Source organism: Candoia aspera, chromosome 2 (assembly GCF_035149785.1).
Source record: "Candoia aspera isolate rCanAsp1 chromosome 2, rCanAsp1.hap2, whole genome shotgun sequence".
NCBI classification, from domain to species: Eukaryota; Metazoa; Chordata; class Lepidosauria; order Squamata; family Boidae; genus Candoia; species Candoia aspera.
In genome coordinates, this window is record NC_086154.1 from 175,382,324 (window position 1) to 175,398,076 (window position 15,753).

Consider the following 15,753-nt stretch of genomic DNA (forward strand, 5'->3'; position numbering starts at 1 on the left):
TGTTTAGTGATTAAATGTTAGAGAGGTTTCTTCACTAGGTGCTCCCTGTACTGCAGCGTGAAAACGACTTTTGCAGCAGAGAGAGCTTGTAAAAGCAATGTGTACTACTGCGAAGAAATTACATTACAACAGTGGATATTTTTGAAACAGTGGAATTTATGACTGGGCATACCATAGCTAGAGATACCTGTGACAGCTAGTAAGATACTAGCTGGATTGAGAGTGTCTTATTAAGTAAATACGCTATGGCTTCATAATGAAAGTTCGGTATATTAGTGCATGCTGCTTGATCACTTCTACTTGGTTCTTCATGCCAGAAGAACTCTTCTCATGGTTTGTTTATTGTGATGTCTGAATCAATAGCTCTAATTCTACCTCCATTACTATCTCCACCCCCACAAGCCATAGTCAGAAGCTATGATGAGTTGCTGCCTTCCTTCCTGATGTTTTGAGGGAAAAAAATCCATCTTGGTTCAAACTTCATAGTTAGTAAACCATGGAAAGCAGTGTGCTTTCTGACTCCCGCTGGAAGGAAGAGCAAAGTGAGAGCAACAAGCAGAATATACTAGCATGTTGCTAATTTGTGAGGAATTTAAAAATTCTGGCTGCAGATGACTCGGGAATAAGTTTTATGCTTTATTTCTTCAAAAGGAAAGTAGTCCAAAAAAGGAATGGTTAGATGGAGAAAAAAAATTGTCTACCTCATTACCATATTTTCAGCAAAGCTAAGACTGTGACCTCCGCAACAAATCATGATGGCACCAAAACATTGATGTATGTATGATGATATCACTCATGGGTCATCATTCCCCACCCCCAAACTCATAATCTAAAGTGACTCTTTCATTTGATGACCTGGGTTATTAGTGAGGATAGCTATACTAGTCAGTGGATGACTGAGGATAATACTTTATAAAACTGTTGGATTGGTTTCCAGTTTACCAAATCTATGGAATAATGCATTTATTTCTGTTTAAGTACCCTAGGTATTTTGGTTGCTCATGGGTTAATAGTAATTCCCCTTTAAAAATGGTAAGAAAACTAAAAGAACAGAGAACCTATACCTAATATCAAACCAAATACTTAACACAAAAGTTCTTGCTCCACAAACTTTTGTACTTCAAATTCATACCTGAATGCATCTGGGAACTTTTCAAGAAAGTTATTAAAGAGGTTATTAATATTTCCTGTGTGTGTGTGTCTGTGTGTATAATCCTAAGAGATGTTGCATGCCAAGAATATATAATTTTAACTTTGTGTTCTTTAAAGTTGAAATAAGATAGCAACTGTGTTCTAACATATAAATTCTTATTTAGCATTTGGCTTCAGTATAAATGATTTGCTTTAAAAACTTGCATCACAAGTTTAACTTTGTAATTCACAATTGTATTGGAATTATAATTTGCAAAATCTCCAATTCTACAAATAATAATAATAATAATAATTTATTAAACTTCTATGCCGCCCAACTCTCAAGGGCTCTGGGTGGCTCACAATAATCAAAGAAATTTCAATCAAATCAATAAAACATAAAAGATAAAGACAGAGTAAAAGATCATATTGCATACAAGCAGCGCATGCAGATTCATAAAGATAACTAAATTCTTGACCTATATTCACTTTAAGAATGAGTATTTTCAGTTGTCATAAAAAGGATAAAAGATGTATTTTGAATTGTTTTAAGGCAAATCTCATAGAAATTAAATTGGCAGCACTGCCTCCATCAATTTGTAAAAATACAAAAAAAATCCTTACTTATATTAAATACTGTATACAAACAATGCTGCTGTTGGAAATAGAAAGAAGAAGAATATATTTTGAAAGGGGAGTGTTTGGGTAGGCATTAGAGTTAGCAGAAATTATTTATATGTATTCTTCTACAGATTTCTTTAAAGTAGTGATTCCTTTTTGAAAGCTGTGAAGGCCCTTCCAGAAACACTTTCCAAAGTGCTGGATGTTTTATTTTCTCCTCGGAGACCATATTTTACAGGCATGCACATTGTATGCATCAGAATATCGAGGACCCTTTAGACCAGAGAAGAGGCAACCTTCCGTGTCTGAGGCTTCAGCTCTCATCAACCGCCAGTAATCGTGGAGCCAGCCCTCCTCAGCTTAAAAATCAACATGCTGTTGGTGATGCATAGAAGTCTCTTGGAAAGAACCCCCCAGCTCTGCAAAGATGTAAAGTTGCCCAACTTCCTGAGTGTAGCATTTGGGAGCATCCCTTCTCTGCTTTTAAGTCATTGTTATCTCTGGTTAGCCTTACACCTCCGTTCATCTCAGTTAAGGCCAAATCACATTCTGCATCATGATCACAGTCAGCCAGATGTTTAGACTGGATTTGGCATTTTTGTCTACCTGTCAAGTCTTTCCCAAGAACCTGGGATAGACAGATGTTGTTGTTTAAAGGCATTGTTGCAGGATGTAAGCTGTTCCAAGTAAAGCTGCCTTTTGCAATTACTATTACTAAGCAAAGAGAATATCTGTAGCTCAGGGTTGAACTGAGGAGTCCTTGGTGCTCTCCGAGCCTTCTTGTTTTCTTGCAGACATTTCATTGCCAGACTAGGCAACATTTTCAGTGCAAACTCCACATTATTACTATTATTATTAAGATTTTTTATAGCTGCCCCACTCGAAAAGACTCTGGGCAGCTATAGTCCGCATCCATGGTGGAAATGGGTTTCCAAACTTTTGTCTGAGGGAACAGAGGTTAGTAGAGTCATCGGGTTATTTTTAACAATATTTCATCCCAGAACTAAAAGGAATAAAGAATGCCAGCATAAAAGGAGGCCCAGAGTTGGTTTGGAGTTGCCTAACTTTAAATAAACGACAAATTTGCTGGATGCTTCTGATCCTTTAACTGAATGGTACAATATTAATAGGCTCTGGATCTACATGGTATAGAATCAGCTACAACTGACTTGTGCAGACACTGGAAATAAGATTGACTGGATTGTTCCTTCATTTGCACCTAGCACACTCTGCTAGCGATTAGTGAGACATTTCTGGAAGCTCACAGTATTACTTTTATTGATTCCAGTATATAATGTGTGTTGTAATGATGTTTACATCATATTGAAAATCTGTTCCTTTTGCCATAAAAGCTGCTGTTCAACATCTGTCTGTACACTTACATATGAATACATTTGTAGCTTACCTTTGTTTCCAAGTGGTTCTTTCAGTTCCCCTGGTACCTCTGAAGCGGCTCCTTAAATTCCTCTGGTTTTAAGATTGATTTGGGAATTTCATGCAATTGCTTTTGAAAAAAATAGAATAGCCTTCTATTCATCATGAGAACAAGAAAGCTCTTCTGAATCACATTCCCTTTCTTCCTGTTTTAGTATCATTTGACCTGTATTGATCTTGGCCACCTATATATAGAAAGGAATGTGATGGCTTTGTAGCTTTAGCTAAAAACATGTAATGGTTTTATTACAAGGTAAGTAACATTTGCGAATACATTCTACAATCTGTAAAAGAAGCTTTGAGAACCTTCTTTCCATGGAAAAGGAGGGAGGGTCTAGGAAGAGCCCAAAATTTAGGTTGAGGAGGGTTGGCATGAGTAGTGATTGCGAGTTTGTTTGCTCTTGGAATGCCAAGATTCATTGACATAGATGTAACCTAAATTTAAAATCTTAGTGGTGTGGTAAATGAAGGATGATAGCTCAGCAGTAAAGCACCTGCTTTACATGCAGTAGATGACAGTTCAAGCTTGGAATCTTCAAGTAGGACTTGTGAAATCAAGCCTGAAACCTTAGAGAGCTGCTGCCATCCAGTTTTAGGCTGGCTGGATCAATGGCTTGATTCATTATTAGAAGCTTTCTATGCTCCTGTATGCTTGTCTCTTGCTACTGATACTGACAACCTTGTCAATCATAAATCTCTTTCCACGCTGCAGGTGTGGAAATCTGGAAATGACAGTTCTTTCCCTCTAGGAGTTCATGGTAGACAGGGATAAAGAGGTTAGGTCTTGCCTGGAACACAGCATAAAGAAGCAGAGGTAGTTACTACCTCAGAGAAGTCTGTCCATTGTACTTACCAGTCTAATTGATCCCATTGTTAACTAGCACAACTGAGAACATCTTAAGGCAGGAATATACAGCTTACCTTAAAAGCTATTCACCTATCACTCTGTCTTCGAATAAAGAGAGTCCGCATGCAGAGGTGCTGGAAACCAACAGGACAGAAAAACATTGGGAAAGCTGATGATTTCTTATTCTTCCCCCTTTCACTTCAAAAACTGGAAATTCTAGGCATCCCCCAAAGCTATCTTACGTTATAATGCATACATTCTACTTCTTTTCCCCTTTGTTTACTTTAAATACTTTGTGTCTTGTTTTTCTACTTGAGAAGCCCTCAGTTCTGCTCTGGAAGAGTCTGTCAACAAAGCATAAAGAGAGAATAGAGAGGGAGCAGTTGGAAGCACTATTGCTTAGCGACAGCACAAGCATCCTCAGACGGCTATGTAATGTGGAATGCAACCTAAATTAGTCCCAAATTCCTTCTACAATATCTGTTTGAATGAGTAGCCATGTAGATCCCTAAAGCCTTGCTTGGCACATCCAGGTGGAAGCAAACTTCTTGATAACTCTAGTAGCTTACAGTTCAAGCAGGAACTAAAATATCACCTGTAGTAATATATGACTGATGTAAATGTATATAGGTGAGCTTTCATTGCTGTATAGTTTTGCCAAGAGACAATAAACCTATTAGATAGAATAGCATTTCCAGTAAAATGTATGCTCTTGTAAAGGAAAGTAATTATCACGACTCCTTGGAATTTAAGAACAGGATACTAGTTAATACATACATTATTTGGGGAGAAAATCAATGTAAACTTTGTTAGAGAATGAGTTACTTGGACAGTTGCAGTTAATGCCAAAGCAATTTCTTAATAGGAGATGTTTTCTGAGTTAACACGTAGGCTTCTTTTCTTTTCTTGGGTTTTCCTTACAAAGGGGATGCTTAGAGCAAGAGATGGAGGATATTATTCACCTGAGATCCAATTTTCATGCTACTGATGTTCTTGAGCACCAGCAAAAATGTGCTTCTTTTGTATCTTCCTTCTGCGGTACCTTAAGTTTCATATGGTACTTTGGATCATACGAGCTCACATTGATAATGTTGGGTATCTTTCAAGCCAGTCACCAATGATAAAACTAGAAATGGCAGTTCAAAGGAATGGGGCTGTGATTGGAGCTTCAGGAACGATCATAGCAATAAGGAGTAGAGCCATTTAGGGAACAGCTTACCACAACTCATATACTAATCTTTGTTGTTACACTTTGATAATCTTAATCCAAACCGCTAAAGGAAAATGAAGTCAGCCAGACCCTTAAAGCAATCAAGATAAATATACTTAAACCCTTATCCCACTTCAAAATAACCAAAGCATTTACATATCTCCACATTACACACAGAGCTTTTTTCTTAAAGAAATCAAGCCCGACTGCCCCCCTCAAAAGCTCCGACTTCAAGAGAACTCCCATACGTATTAACCCCTCCTTTTCCAGGGCTCTCCATCAAAAGATCCATTTCATGTACGGCTTGCAACTCAAACTGTCCTTTTAATTTCTTCAACTCCACTATCCAGTCTTCCTCCAGCATCTTAGGAGAAGTCGAAGAGACATTCCTGACGCTGTTAAATTCCTCCATTTCTTCCATGCCATCCCCAACCAGATGAGACAGTTTAAAGTTCATATCTTTCACAATGTCCTGAATGCCTTGCATAAAAAGTTGGTAAGAATCAGAAAGAATTTGCTTAATGTCTCGATGGAAACCAGAGAAAGTCTACTTGAATTCCTCCATGTCTCATGCAGTAGATTATGGCACCCCCTGGGAGCCTAATCAGCGAAAGTCGAAGATATGAGGACATTTGAAAGTTGTTTACATGAAGTGAAAGTGAATAGCGGACTGTCTTCAAGGGAAAGTGAACAGGAATCTGAAGGTTCAAATCAGCTGATTCAACGTGTAGCAAAATGGTAATTCAAATCCAGTACAAAAACAATAACAGGGAGAAAATTATTTACTTTCAAATCCTCCTTAATATTTGGATGGGAAACAAGCCAAAAATTAAAAATTAAAAAAAAAACAACCTCAAAAATAATGATAAGCACCAGAAGAATCCGCGTCTTGCTGTGAAAAGCCTCTCTTAGGGTACTTAAACTTAAAAAAAATATAAATTGGGTGATTTAGAAATGGGATGGCCAGTCTTAGTGTCCCTTTAAGGCTGTAGTGTGGCTTGGAAATGGTGACGTCCCCGCCTCCTGGCAGCCCTTACCAGACAAGCGCGAACGCCCTTTGCAGTCCTCTGGCTACAAGTCACCATTCCAGAGGACAGCTGGGATGATTCCAAGTGTTTTCTTTGTCTGTAAAAACACTCCTGGGCTTCAGGAAAAGCCTGCCTGAGCCCCAAAAAACTTCCATGCTGTCAGTTTTGCCTGCAGGCACAGCTGTTCAGTCCACCATGTCCCCACCAGAAGTCACATACTAATCTTGATATTGTAAAAATCAGGTTACTGTTTCCTTTCCTCTGAGCATCAATGCAGCAGAGGAAAAACTGGCTGTGGATTTGGGGAAATACAGTAAGGAAGTACATAAACAAGTGAAAATATAAAATAAATTAGTGGAAATTTTCCCGTTATTACTAATTCCCCCTGGCAGAAAGGCGATACTTGATTTCTGCTTCTCTCTCGTTTTCTACTGCGCTGTATGTGTTGATTCAGCATCTTGGTAAACTGTTGACTATCTCCTGGGGCTTTTCGGGTGGTGGGGTGGAGGGACAGGGGGAAGAAAAAGTAAAATGTGTATATAAGTTAGAATGAATTTCATTTCGAAGTGATCAAAGTAAGGAAGTAAGAGAAGTGAAGGAGCAGAAGCTGTTCTAAAAGTGCTCATCTTTTGTTAATGCCATGTTATCTCTTGGGAAAGCAAAGCTACAATTGGTATGTATGAAAAATGACAGGAAAACAAACAACACAGTGTGAACGTGGAAATGATACAGTGAAGTTTAACATATGTCTGTCCAGTAGATTTTCTGAAGGGGAGGTTTACCAGCATGCTGAAGTTCCTCACTGAAATCAGTGGAAATTTAAAATGTGTTGATGTGAAAATGCTGTAAGTAGTGTAAGGTGTGTTATTGTCAGGTTGTCCTTTCTTCTGAACTCTTGGAAATGTGTGCATGGTAGCTAATAGTTTTAGATTCTTTCTCATAAAACTATGGTACAGGGATGCCGTAACTAATCACACATTTCCAAATGTTCCTTTATTATATGCTGTTAGGTTATTCCTAGTCTCTCTAAAATGCGAAGAAGACTCAGAAAACAGAATAAAATTAGCTGGTGTAGTTTTGCTTCCTCTTTTGTTTAGGTTTGTAGTAGTTGCAAATATATTTCTCTATAATGCAGCACATTGTAATGTCTCAATGAAGGTGCTTCTTTCTGAAACATCTAAAATTAATTGAGGCAAATAGAAGATTATAAAGCTGGATGCTCACCAAACTCGTTTAAACTTTCTCTTGGTTTAAATTCGAAGTGAATTTGACACATACGTGAACTGTTGCATAGCATTTGTCTTCTCAAAATCATTCAAACTTGAATATGTACAGTATATAATTCAAAGGTTTTAAAAGTCTCAAAGGGACGTAGATAGCGTCTTTCTACCCTTCATTAATAGTTCATGATCCTATAGTCCAGCTCTCCTCCTTGCTCTGTACAATTCTCTCTCTCTCTCTCTCTCATGTTCCTTCAGTGTATTTTAAAGGCCAGAGCTGATGAAAGAATGCAAAATCCAGCCTTAATAGGCTGCTGTGCAATTTCTTGGCAGGCACAAAAGAAGAGCTAACAGATAGTCCTGAAAGATCATTGTCTTCCCTTCAGGTCTCTGAAAGTTTATGCTAAAGCTTTGTTTTACTGTTCCTTCATGCCCCTTCTGTTGCTTCTTTTGTAGCCTGTAGAACTCAGAACCTCTGACCCTTTGGATGGATAGGCCGGACTGGTATTTGAGCTTCACGCAGCTCACAACATGCATGATTTGCATGCAACTCCCATTCCCATTTTCTTATTCCCCTCCCCTCAGTGCAGAGTAGGCTAAAAGACTTGGCTGCTCCCATCCTAGATAAAAGATCAAGTCTCCTTCAGATCCTGGTGACTTTATGGACACATCCATGTAGTTCTAGGCGTGACCTTTAAAAAATTGTAAAGAGTTGTACTGTTTCAGTCTTCCATAATAACAAAACAAGAGGACCGTTTCACAAAATTTAGGGGTTTGCTGCAGCATGCGGTGGGGTGGCGGGCGGGCTTCAAGGGGTGCCTGCAGTTGTTGGTGGCTTGGTATGGGTTAGGAATAGCTATAGCCTCTCTCCTTGGTCTGAGAGTAGAAGTAAAATAAGGCTAAGCTAACCCTTGAAGACTCCTCTCCCTGCAGTTTGTGTTGAATATTAGTAAAAAGGGTTATGTAAACAGCTTTACCACCCCCAACTTTTCCCCTCCAGATGTAAAGACTTTTATTTAACTCTGTTTGGATTTCTTAATGATCTTTTTGGTATTAAAGCCAGCCTATCTATTCACATAGAGAGCTTTTTTACTAACAAACTAGCCCCAGGAGTCTTGCTTGAAAAATGTCGTGTCTGGCACAGGCAGGGGTGGTTTCCTCCTGAGAAATAGGAGAGAAAAACCCTCCTCCTCCTCCTCCTCCTCCTCCTCCTCCTCCTCTTCTAAATGTCAGTTCCTATCAAAGGTGTCTTGGCACTGCGCACCTTCTAGGGCATCACATTAGTCTCTCAACCCACCTTGTTGGTTCAACAATTCTCTGCCCTTCGCTGAGGATTCAGGATTCAAACGGGGGGGGAGGGGCAGCCCTTAGAAAAATGCGAGCTGCTTTGCTCATTTTGGTTTCATATATGTGCATTTTAACTACAAACATGTTCAGTGTTTAGAGCTGAGAATATACAGAAAATGCTCTCTTGTACCCCAACTTGTACAATAGGAATTGGTGATATACATTGCTCATTTGGCATGTGTTTAATAGAACAGTAGTTCCAGATGCATGCTAACTGAACATTAGAATAGGGCCCTGAGTGAAAGGCTAAGCTGAAACAAGCAGTTACTTTAGAGTCTGTGATTTATGTCAATTGGCCTTTGGCATTTTTCCTAAGACAAACATATAGAGCGAAGAGTAGGTCATTGATGCCTAGAGAGTGGTCCAGAGCCATATTACTTTTGGAGCTAAACAAGCCTGGTTATGTTAGCTGTCTGGATAAGAAACTTCTTGGCAAGCATGTGTTAGCTAGTCTGAACTCTCCAAAGATAAGGCAATGTATGGTTCTAATAAATAAAATAAATCCATCTCCCAGAGGTTCCCACCTGGCACTCAGTGAGGTTCCCAGCGGCACCAAGTGCTCATTAGACACCCCAGCAACTTTCTTCTGCAAAAGACAGCTAACCTTCCCATCAACCCCGAGAGCCAGAGCTGACTTTGAGTTCCCTGCTTGTGTCTTACTCCTGTGAACAAGCCAAAATGCAGTCAAACAAGAGAAAGCTGCAGAGGTGCATAAAGGGTTTTTTTTCCCTTCCCTTCAAAGAGTTTCTTTTGTTGTCCATGTTGGGTAGCTGTGGGTTAAAGAGTCTTCCTAATGCGGAAGGAGAGAACACATGTAGCTGGGCCTTTAGCCCTTGTATAGTTTAAACATGCACATCCATGCCTTTGACAATATAGATGCTTAGAAGGGTGTATGTGCTTGGGCTATCAGATCTGGGCTGCATGTGCTTGGGCTATTGGACCTGGGCTGTGAAAATCTGGAAGACTTTTAGGTGGTAGAAAAAAGATACAGAAAACTAACTCTGTGCAACCATCTAGTGGTTATCTGGATTTTTGCAGCCCAGATCTGGCAACCCCATTAGGTGTACTATATGACTTTCCTGCATATTCTATTCTTCTGCCGGATACTCTTCCTCGGATTTGTTTTTCTCTTCTTTGAGTGTGCTTCTCCCTCCTGTTCTCTCTGCCTGTGCAGCATGAAGTGAGCAAATCTTTAGTGCTCTTGAACTCTGCTTCCTTACCTCTCTACTTCCCACATGGCTGCCACACATTTCTCACTGCTATTTAATGTGTTACTTTCAAGTGAAGATTTTCAAACAGGGAGATTTGTGTGGGGAGAAAACAAAGGAAATGTTCAAGGCAAGCAAGCTGTGCATTTCCCTTGCCGAAGCATGGAAACATCTGAGGGCTGAGTTTTTCTTTACCTGATTTTTGAGAATTTCTTCCCACAACTTGCATCCACCCATTTTCCAAATCAGAATAATACATTCATGCTCCAATTCTCTTTTGAGTGTTTATAGAAGTACGCTGACTCACAGATATACCACCCCTAATTTATATCCTCTAGTTTTAATAAATGTTTTCAGATGGGCAGCTTTTAGTCCTGCCAATCAAAATGCATTAATGAGCTATTGGGTATTTTTTTCTGTAATGGATTTTTTTTCAGGATAGGAAAAAAGATAAGCAGTGGAAACACATAAGGAGATTATATGAAGAAGATGATATCATTTTAATACTCCTTCATACAAGGGAGGGTGGATGAACCAAAAAAAGCCTCACTAGACAGCAGTTGTAGGGTACAGTTCTTCCTGCTTAAGGGGTCATTTGTAGGACAGAAGCCTTAAAAGTGGTAGGTGGGCTTACCTCACATTTCCTTTAGTCCAGTTCATGCGGTAGTCATGTTCCCCACAGGAAAACCCAAAATGGGTTCAAGATCATGTCAGGGCAAGAATAGAATGAAAAAATTAATTGTCTGAGGTGGAATTTGATTTTTTTATTATTTTTTTATTTGTTTGTTTTCTATCCTGCCTTGATTATTTTTATAAATAACTCAAGGCGGTGAACATACCTAATACTCCTTCCTCCTCCTATTTTCCTCACAACAGCAACCCTGTGAGGTGAGTTGGGGTGAGAAAGAGTGACTGGCCCAGAGTCACCAGCCGGATTTCATGCCTAAGGCAGGACTAGAACTCACAGACTCCTAGTTTCTAGCCCTTTGCCTTATTGAAGGAACTCAAATGTACATGGCATGGTCATCTCTACTTCTAGTTCCTTAGTGGCTACCTAACCAAGTAGCAGTAGACACGATTATATCGTGTACGCTAGAGTTCTTTCAAATGTGTTGTATCTCTGGAATGAAAAGATGACTGCCAAGCTTTTTGGGATATCCTTTTAATGAACGCAATAAACCCATAAAAAATATTTTATGCTAAATTAAATGAGTTTTTAAATTACAAGAAGCATACGTAAAATATCTTGAAGCCTGACGTCACTGATTTTGCAATATAGGATATTCCAACTCTTTATTACAATTTTTTTCTATGTTATCCAAATGTATTTTCATTCTTTTTTAAAAAATTGGTAATAGTAAATTGTTAGTTTGGTCTCTGTCAAAACCTGCAATATATCCTGTGCTTCCAGTTTTAGAAGCTACTCATTAATGCATTTTGCAAAATCTGAAACTAGCAAATATTTTAGCTGTGCCTGCTGCCATTAGATTGTATTAGTTAAGCTATATACTTTTTGTAATGCTTCAGAGGTTTTAAAGGTATCATTACATAGTACCTGATGAAGTATTAATCCCATTCTGAACCCAGATTCTCCAAATGCAAGTTTTCCCAGCTATTTTAAAGCAAGGATTACTTTACAACATCACATCGAAAATAGCCTTGATAGTGTGGGCAGTTTTTATTGTCACATTGAGTACTAAAAGATGGATAAATGTGGTACTCTAAGACACTTGTACAGTATTGACCATGGATGGTATTGCATTGTAGAAGTGGATTTCAGCCATACAGCCATAGAGGTTCTCCAAACCAGTGGTGATATTTGGCAGAGAGAGACAGCATGGTGCACAGCCTTTTGGTACGCCTCCTATGTTAGAGGGCCTCTTTCTGTGATGAGTGATAATACTGTGGCCCCACTCTTCCCATATATTTTTGCCAAGCTTTCACAAAGAAGCGAATAAGAATGATCAAGGCCTCTGTGCATTCATACTCTGGAATCTACTTTACCAGAAGCCCACCCCTTTGGGCATGTCAGTAGGTGCAGTTCCCACATTCCCCTCAATTTCTTTTAAACTGTTTATATCATATGGAACTTCTCTGTCAGATTAATCAAGTTCTTCTAGTTATTTCACTGTCTGTTTTTTCTCATTTTTTGTCTTGAACCATCACAGCCATTGTTTCTGTGAAAGGCTAGACTATGATCCCATGTTCCATTACATTTGGAATGTCCTCTTCCTCTGTGTCTTCCCTTCCCTACCTTTAATCACAAAGATTCTGCAAAGATTCTATTTCATCAAAGGCTGTTGATCCCCATGGTGGTCCAGTCACCTCTGTCCTCCAGATGTCTAAGGATACTTATTGATGCCTTCCGCAAAGGAGCACCCTTCTGTTGCAGCAATAAAGACAGCCCTTCTCAGTCCTTCTCAGAGATTTACCACCATGATCTTAGAAGCATCAACAAGGAAATCCATGCAAGGAAATGGTTCTGCTTCATGGATTTCATTCTTCTGTCTTGGTATCAGTTCAAGCACCTGCATAATTAACACCTTATTTCATCTCCTCCTCCTCTTAAACTGTAGAAGACTCATTTTCTATTGAAGTATACTGTATGTGGTAGCTATTTTAATATACCATGCCCACATTGAGGAATATTCTGTCTTTTCCTTCCTTCCATCCATGAAAAGTTCTCTGAATGACTAAATAAACTTGTACCCTCCAGTCACAGCTGTAGGAAGAAAGCCATGTTAGTCTATGATGACAAACTTGATTAGCTGAAAAAGGTACTACCAGACTCCTCCTGATTTTTTGCCACCATTGACTAACATGGCTCTCTTCCTACAACCTCTGCAACAAGAAGCACCAAGTTCAGTTGAACAGAGTCAGCCCCAGCTCATAAAAGTTTATGTCTTTTAATAAGATTTGTTAGTCAGAAAAGGTGCCACCAGACTCCTCCTGATTTTTTGCCAATCACAGCTCTAACTCCACAATAAATTCTTTTATTCATTTTTCTGCAGCTGACGAGAGAACCATTATCCATCTCTGTCTTTCAAGGTGGCATTCCTGGCAGCATCCATAAAGGAGTGAAGGAACTCTGTACCCTTGGAACAGATAGACCCCTCCTTTTCCTACAGTTTTCCCTGAAAAGATGATTTTGGCATGAGATGGCCCCTTCCTCTCAAACCTGTTACTGGATTTCTGCATTAGTCCTTTAGAATGCTTGTTAGACACCTTGGATGTGAGAAAGCCCCTAGTATTTTATATTGAATGTACAAAGTTGCTTTGCTGATCATGGAGGCTGTTTGCTATGCTGAACCAAGAAAGGGAATTCCAGTTTCACTTCAAAGGTTTACTAACCCAAAGAAAACATTAACTATTGGCTTAGACTGTCAAGAGGCCACACTTCCTCTACCAAGAGCCCACTGGGGATATTCCATGAGAGTGGTGTCAGCATCAACATCAGATCTGTAACATGGAAAGATTCTAGTAGATCTTTGTAAAGTAGCTGTTTGGTTGAGCGAGCAGAAAACAGTGGTGGGCTTTGGAAGGGTTGTCTTATCATTCTTCTCAACTAGTGAAGCAGTTGCCTAGCTCCTGGAGTTAAGCTTGCTACTCTCTCCTGTGTGTGATGCCCAGAAACTATAATGAAGAACTATAGTTCTTCAAGTGGTCATCTGTGCATTCACAACTCCTCCTCCCCTATGTTCCTTTCTTCAGATGCTTACTCATCAGTCTTGGGGAGCTGGGGGGAATGTTGGAACCCCATCTTGATGCATGTGCAGAGGGCCAGGCTTCCTTCCAGAAGTCTTTGCTGTAGAAGAAGAATCACAGTTAGAGGTAAGGAACTTGTTCTTGTAGCACCAAAGGAGAAAAACAACAGTGGTGCCTTTATGAACTCAGGCAGCTGCCATTATAATTTCCCATAATGTCCTGGAATGATGTAGCATTGCTCAGCAAGGGAGTGGGTGCTGCCAGTTTGTCACAAGAGAGCTGGTGGGGGAGAGTGGGGCAAGAAAAGTCTTTACTTGGTTGTCTAGAAAAGCAAAGACATTCTGTTCCACTTGTGTAGAACCAAATTAACAGAGAGGGAAAAGTGGTTAACGCCATCTATCCTCTCCCACGTTTTCCTCAAGCTCTCTCCTATCTGGCATCCCTTATGCGGTGTTCAGTTGCAATTTTTGTAGTGCCTGTCTTAGTCTCTTAATTGTTTTGGACGCAACCTGGCTCCTGTAAGCGGGTGATCCTTCCTTGGCCTTGCTGTCCGTATCATCTTGCCATTTACCACAGTCACAGTGTTCAGTTTTACCAAACTAACACTGTTAACAAGAGATTCTGAACATCCCCCATATTTAAGAAGGGGCTCCCATGAATCTCCCCTGACTCTTCCCTGGCTATCTTGTTAAGTGCCACTTGGTGCTCGACAAAGGAGCAGCAGAGAGGACCCTGACATTGTTATCAGCAGTGGTTGGCAGTTGCCCAAATTACTACTTTCTGACACTGTACTTGTAAGAAACCTGTTTACCATAAGAAGCCCCCTGCTTGAATTGTCTGTTTGACTACATACAAGAGCCTGATTCCCTATCTATTGGCATGTAGACTTACAGCACCTTTTATATGTTTAACTTGTGCTTTTAAAACAAAAAAACAAAAAAATTATGATAGTTTATTATGGGGAGTGTTTTAATGCTATATGTGAGCCAAAATACCACAAATTGGTGGCTGTCATCTGCTTCTGCAGAGGAAATGCAAGCAGCATATTGTATTGTAATAGCATATTTATCCCTGTTTCTCATATGGTAAGTCTTAGAGTTTCAAGTAAAAGTGTAGATATACAGTTCTTCTATCTTTCTTAACAGAGGGACTGGACCAACATCCTGAGTGTCTTGTCAGTACGTTGCCTGAACCTCCAAATTGATGGAATGTGGGCAATATTATATTGGTTTGCAAAGTAGTCTCTAAAACAGATATCCTAGCTTGCATAGAATAGTGCGAGCATGCTTGGCGTAGAACAGGGTTTTTGTTGTGCTTATGGTCTGGTGGCCCAAGTATGTCCAAACTGATTGGGACTTTTCTTACTGCTGCATATTGCACAGGCATGACTAAGGCTAGTAACTGAATCTACACTTTATCTATCTTAATAAAATTACTGAAAGTCTTAATTGGCAAAAGCCATGGTGAATAGTAGAAAATATCTATAGACTCATCTGATGACAACCATGGCATATGGAAGATTGTGATTTGGAATATGGAATGTAAGAGGGGTAAAGTTAAAAAAAATAATGAAGGAGATGAAATAATGAAAAATTAGAAGTATGAAAAGGATGCTTAGTGGAGTGATGAAGTGAAAGAAGCTGTGGATGAGGAAAAATGCATGTAAGAGAATGATTGCTTCAAAACAGTGAAGGTGAGGGAAAGATTATAGAAGTTTATAAAAACTTTTATAAAGCTATGTTATAAAATATTTATATTTATCATATTATAATACAGAGAAAAATAGTTGGAAAGAATGCATTCTTTTATAAAGCTACTTTATAAGATATTTTATATTTTACCATTTTATAATTCTGTGAAAAGATAGTTGCAGTGTAGTCAGAGGGAACAAAGAACAGGTTAAGAGGCAGAGAAAATGCAGAGTGGCTTTGATAAAAGTAAACAGCGGGGCTAAACAAGGAACCTCCAGCAGAGTTAATGGAATTAAAAATAAAAGTGATGA

The 15,753-nt window shown here is 39.3% G+C and overlaps 1 protein-coding gene across 6 annotated transcripts in view; it reads left to right on the forward strand.

Moving 5' to 3' along the window:
* Nucleotides 1–15,753, forward strand: part of ZNF462 (zinc finger protein 462) — a 146,800-nt gene that overhangs the window by 97,364 nt on the left and 33,683 nt on the right. For 3 of the 6 annotated variants that reach the window (XM_063294924.1, XM_063294925.1, XM_063294927.1), the window contains exon 8: nucleotides 13,758–13,877. The exons of the other annotated variants lie outside the window; for them this stretch is intronic. In XM_063294924.1, coding sequence (XP_063150994.1) covers nucleotides 13,758–13,877 — 120 coding nt within the window. The remainder of the gene's footprint in view (nucleotides 1–13,757; nucleotides 13,878–15,753) is intronic. 6 annotated transcript variants of the gene reach the window in all.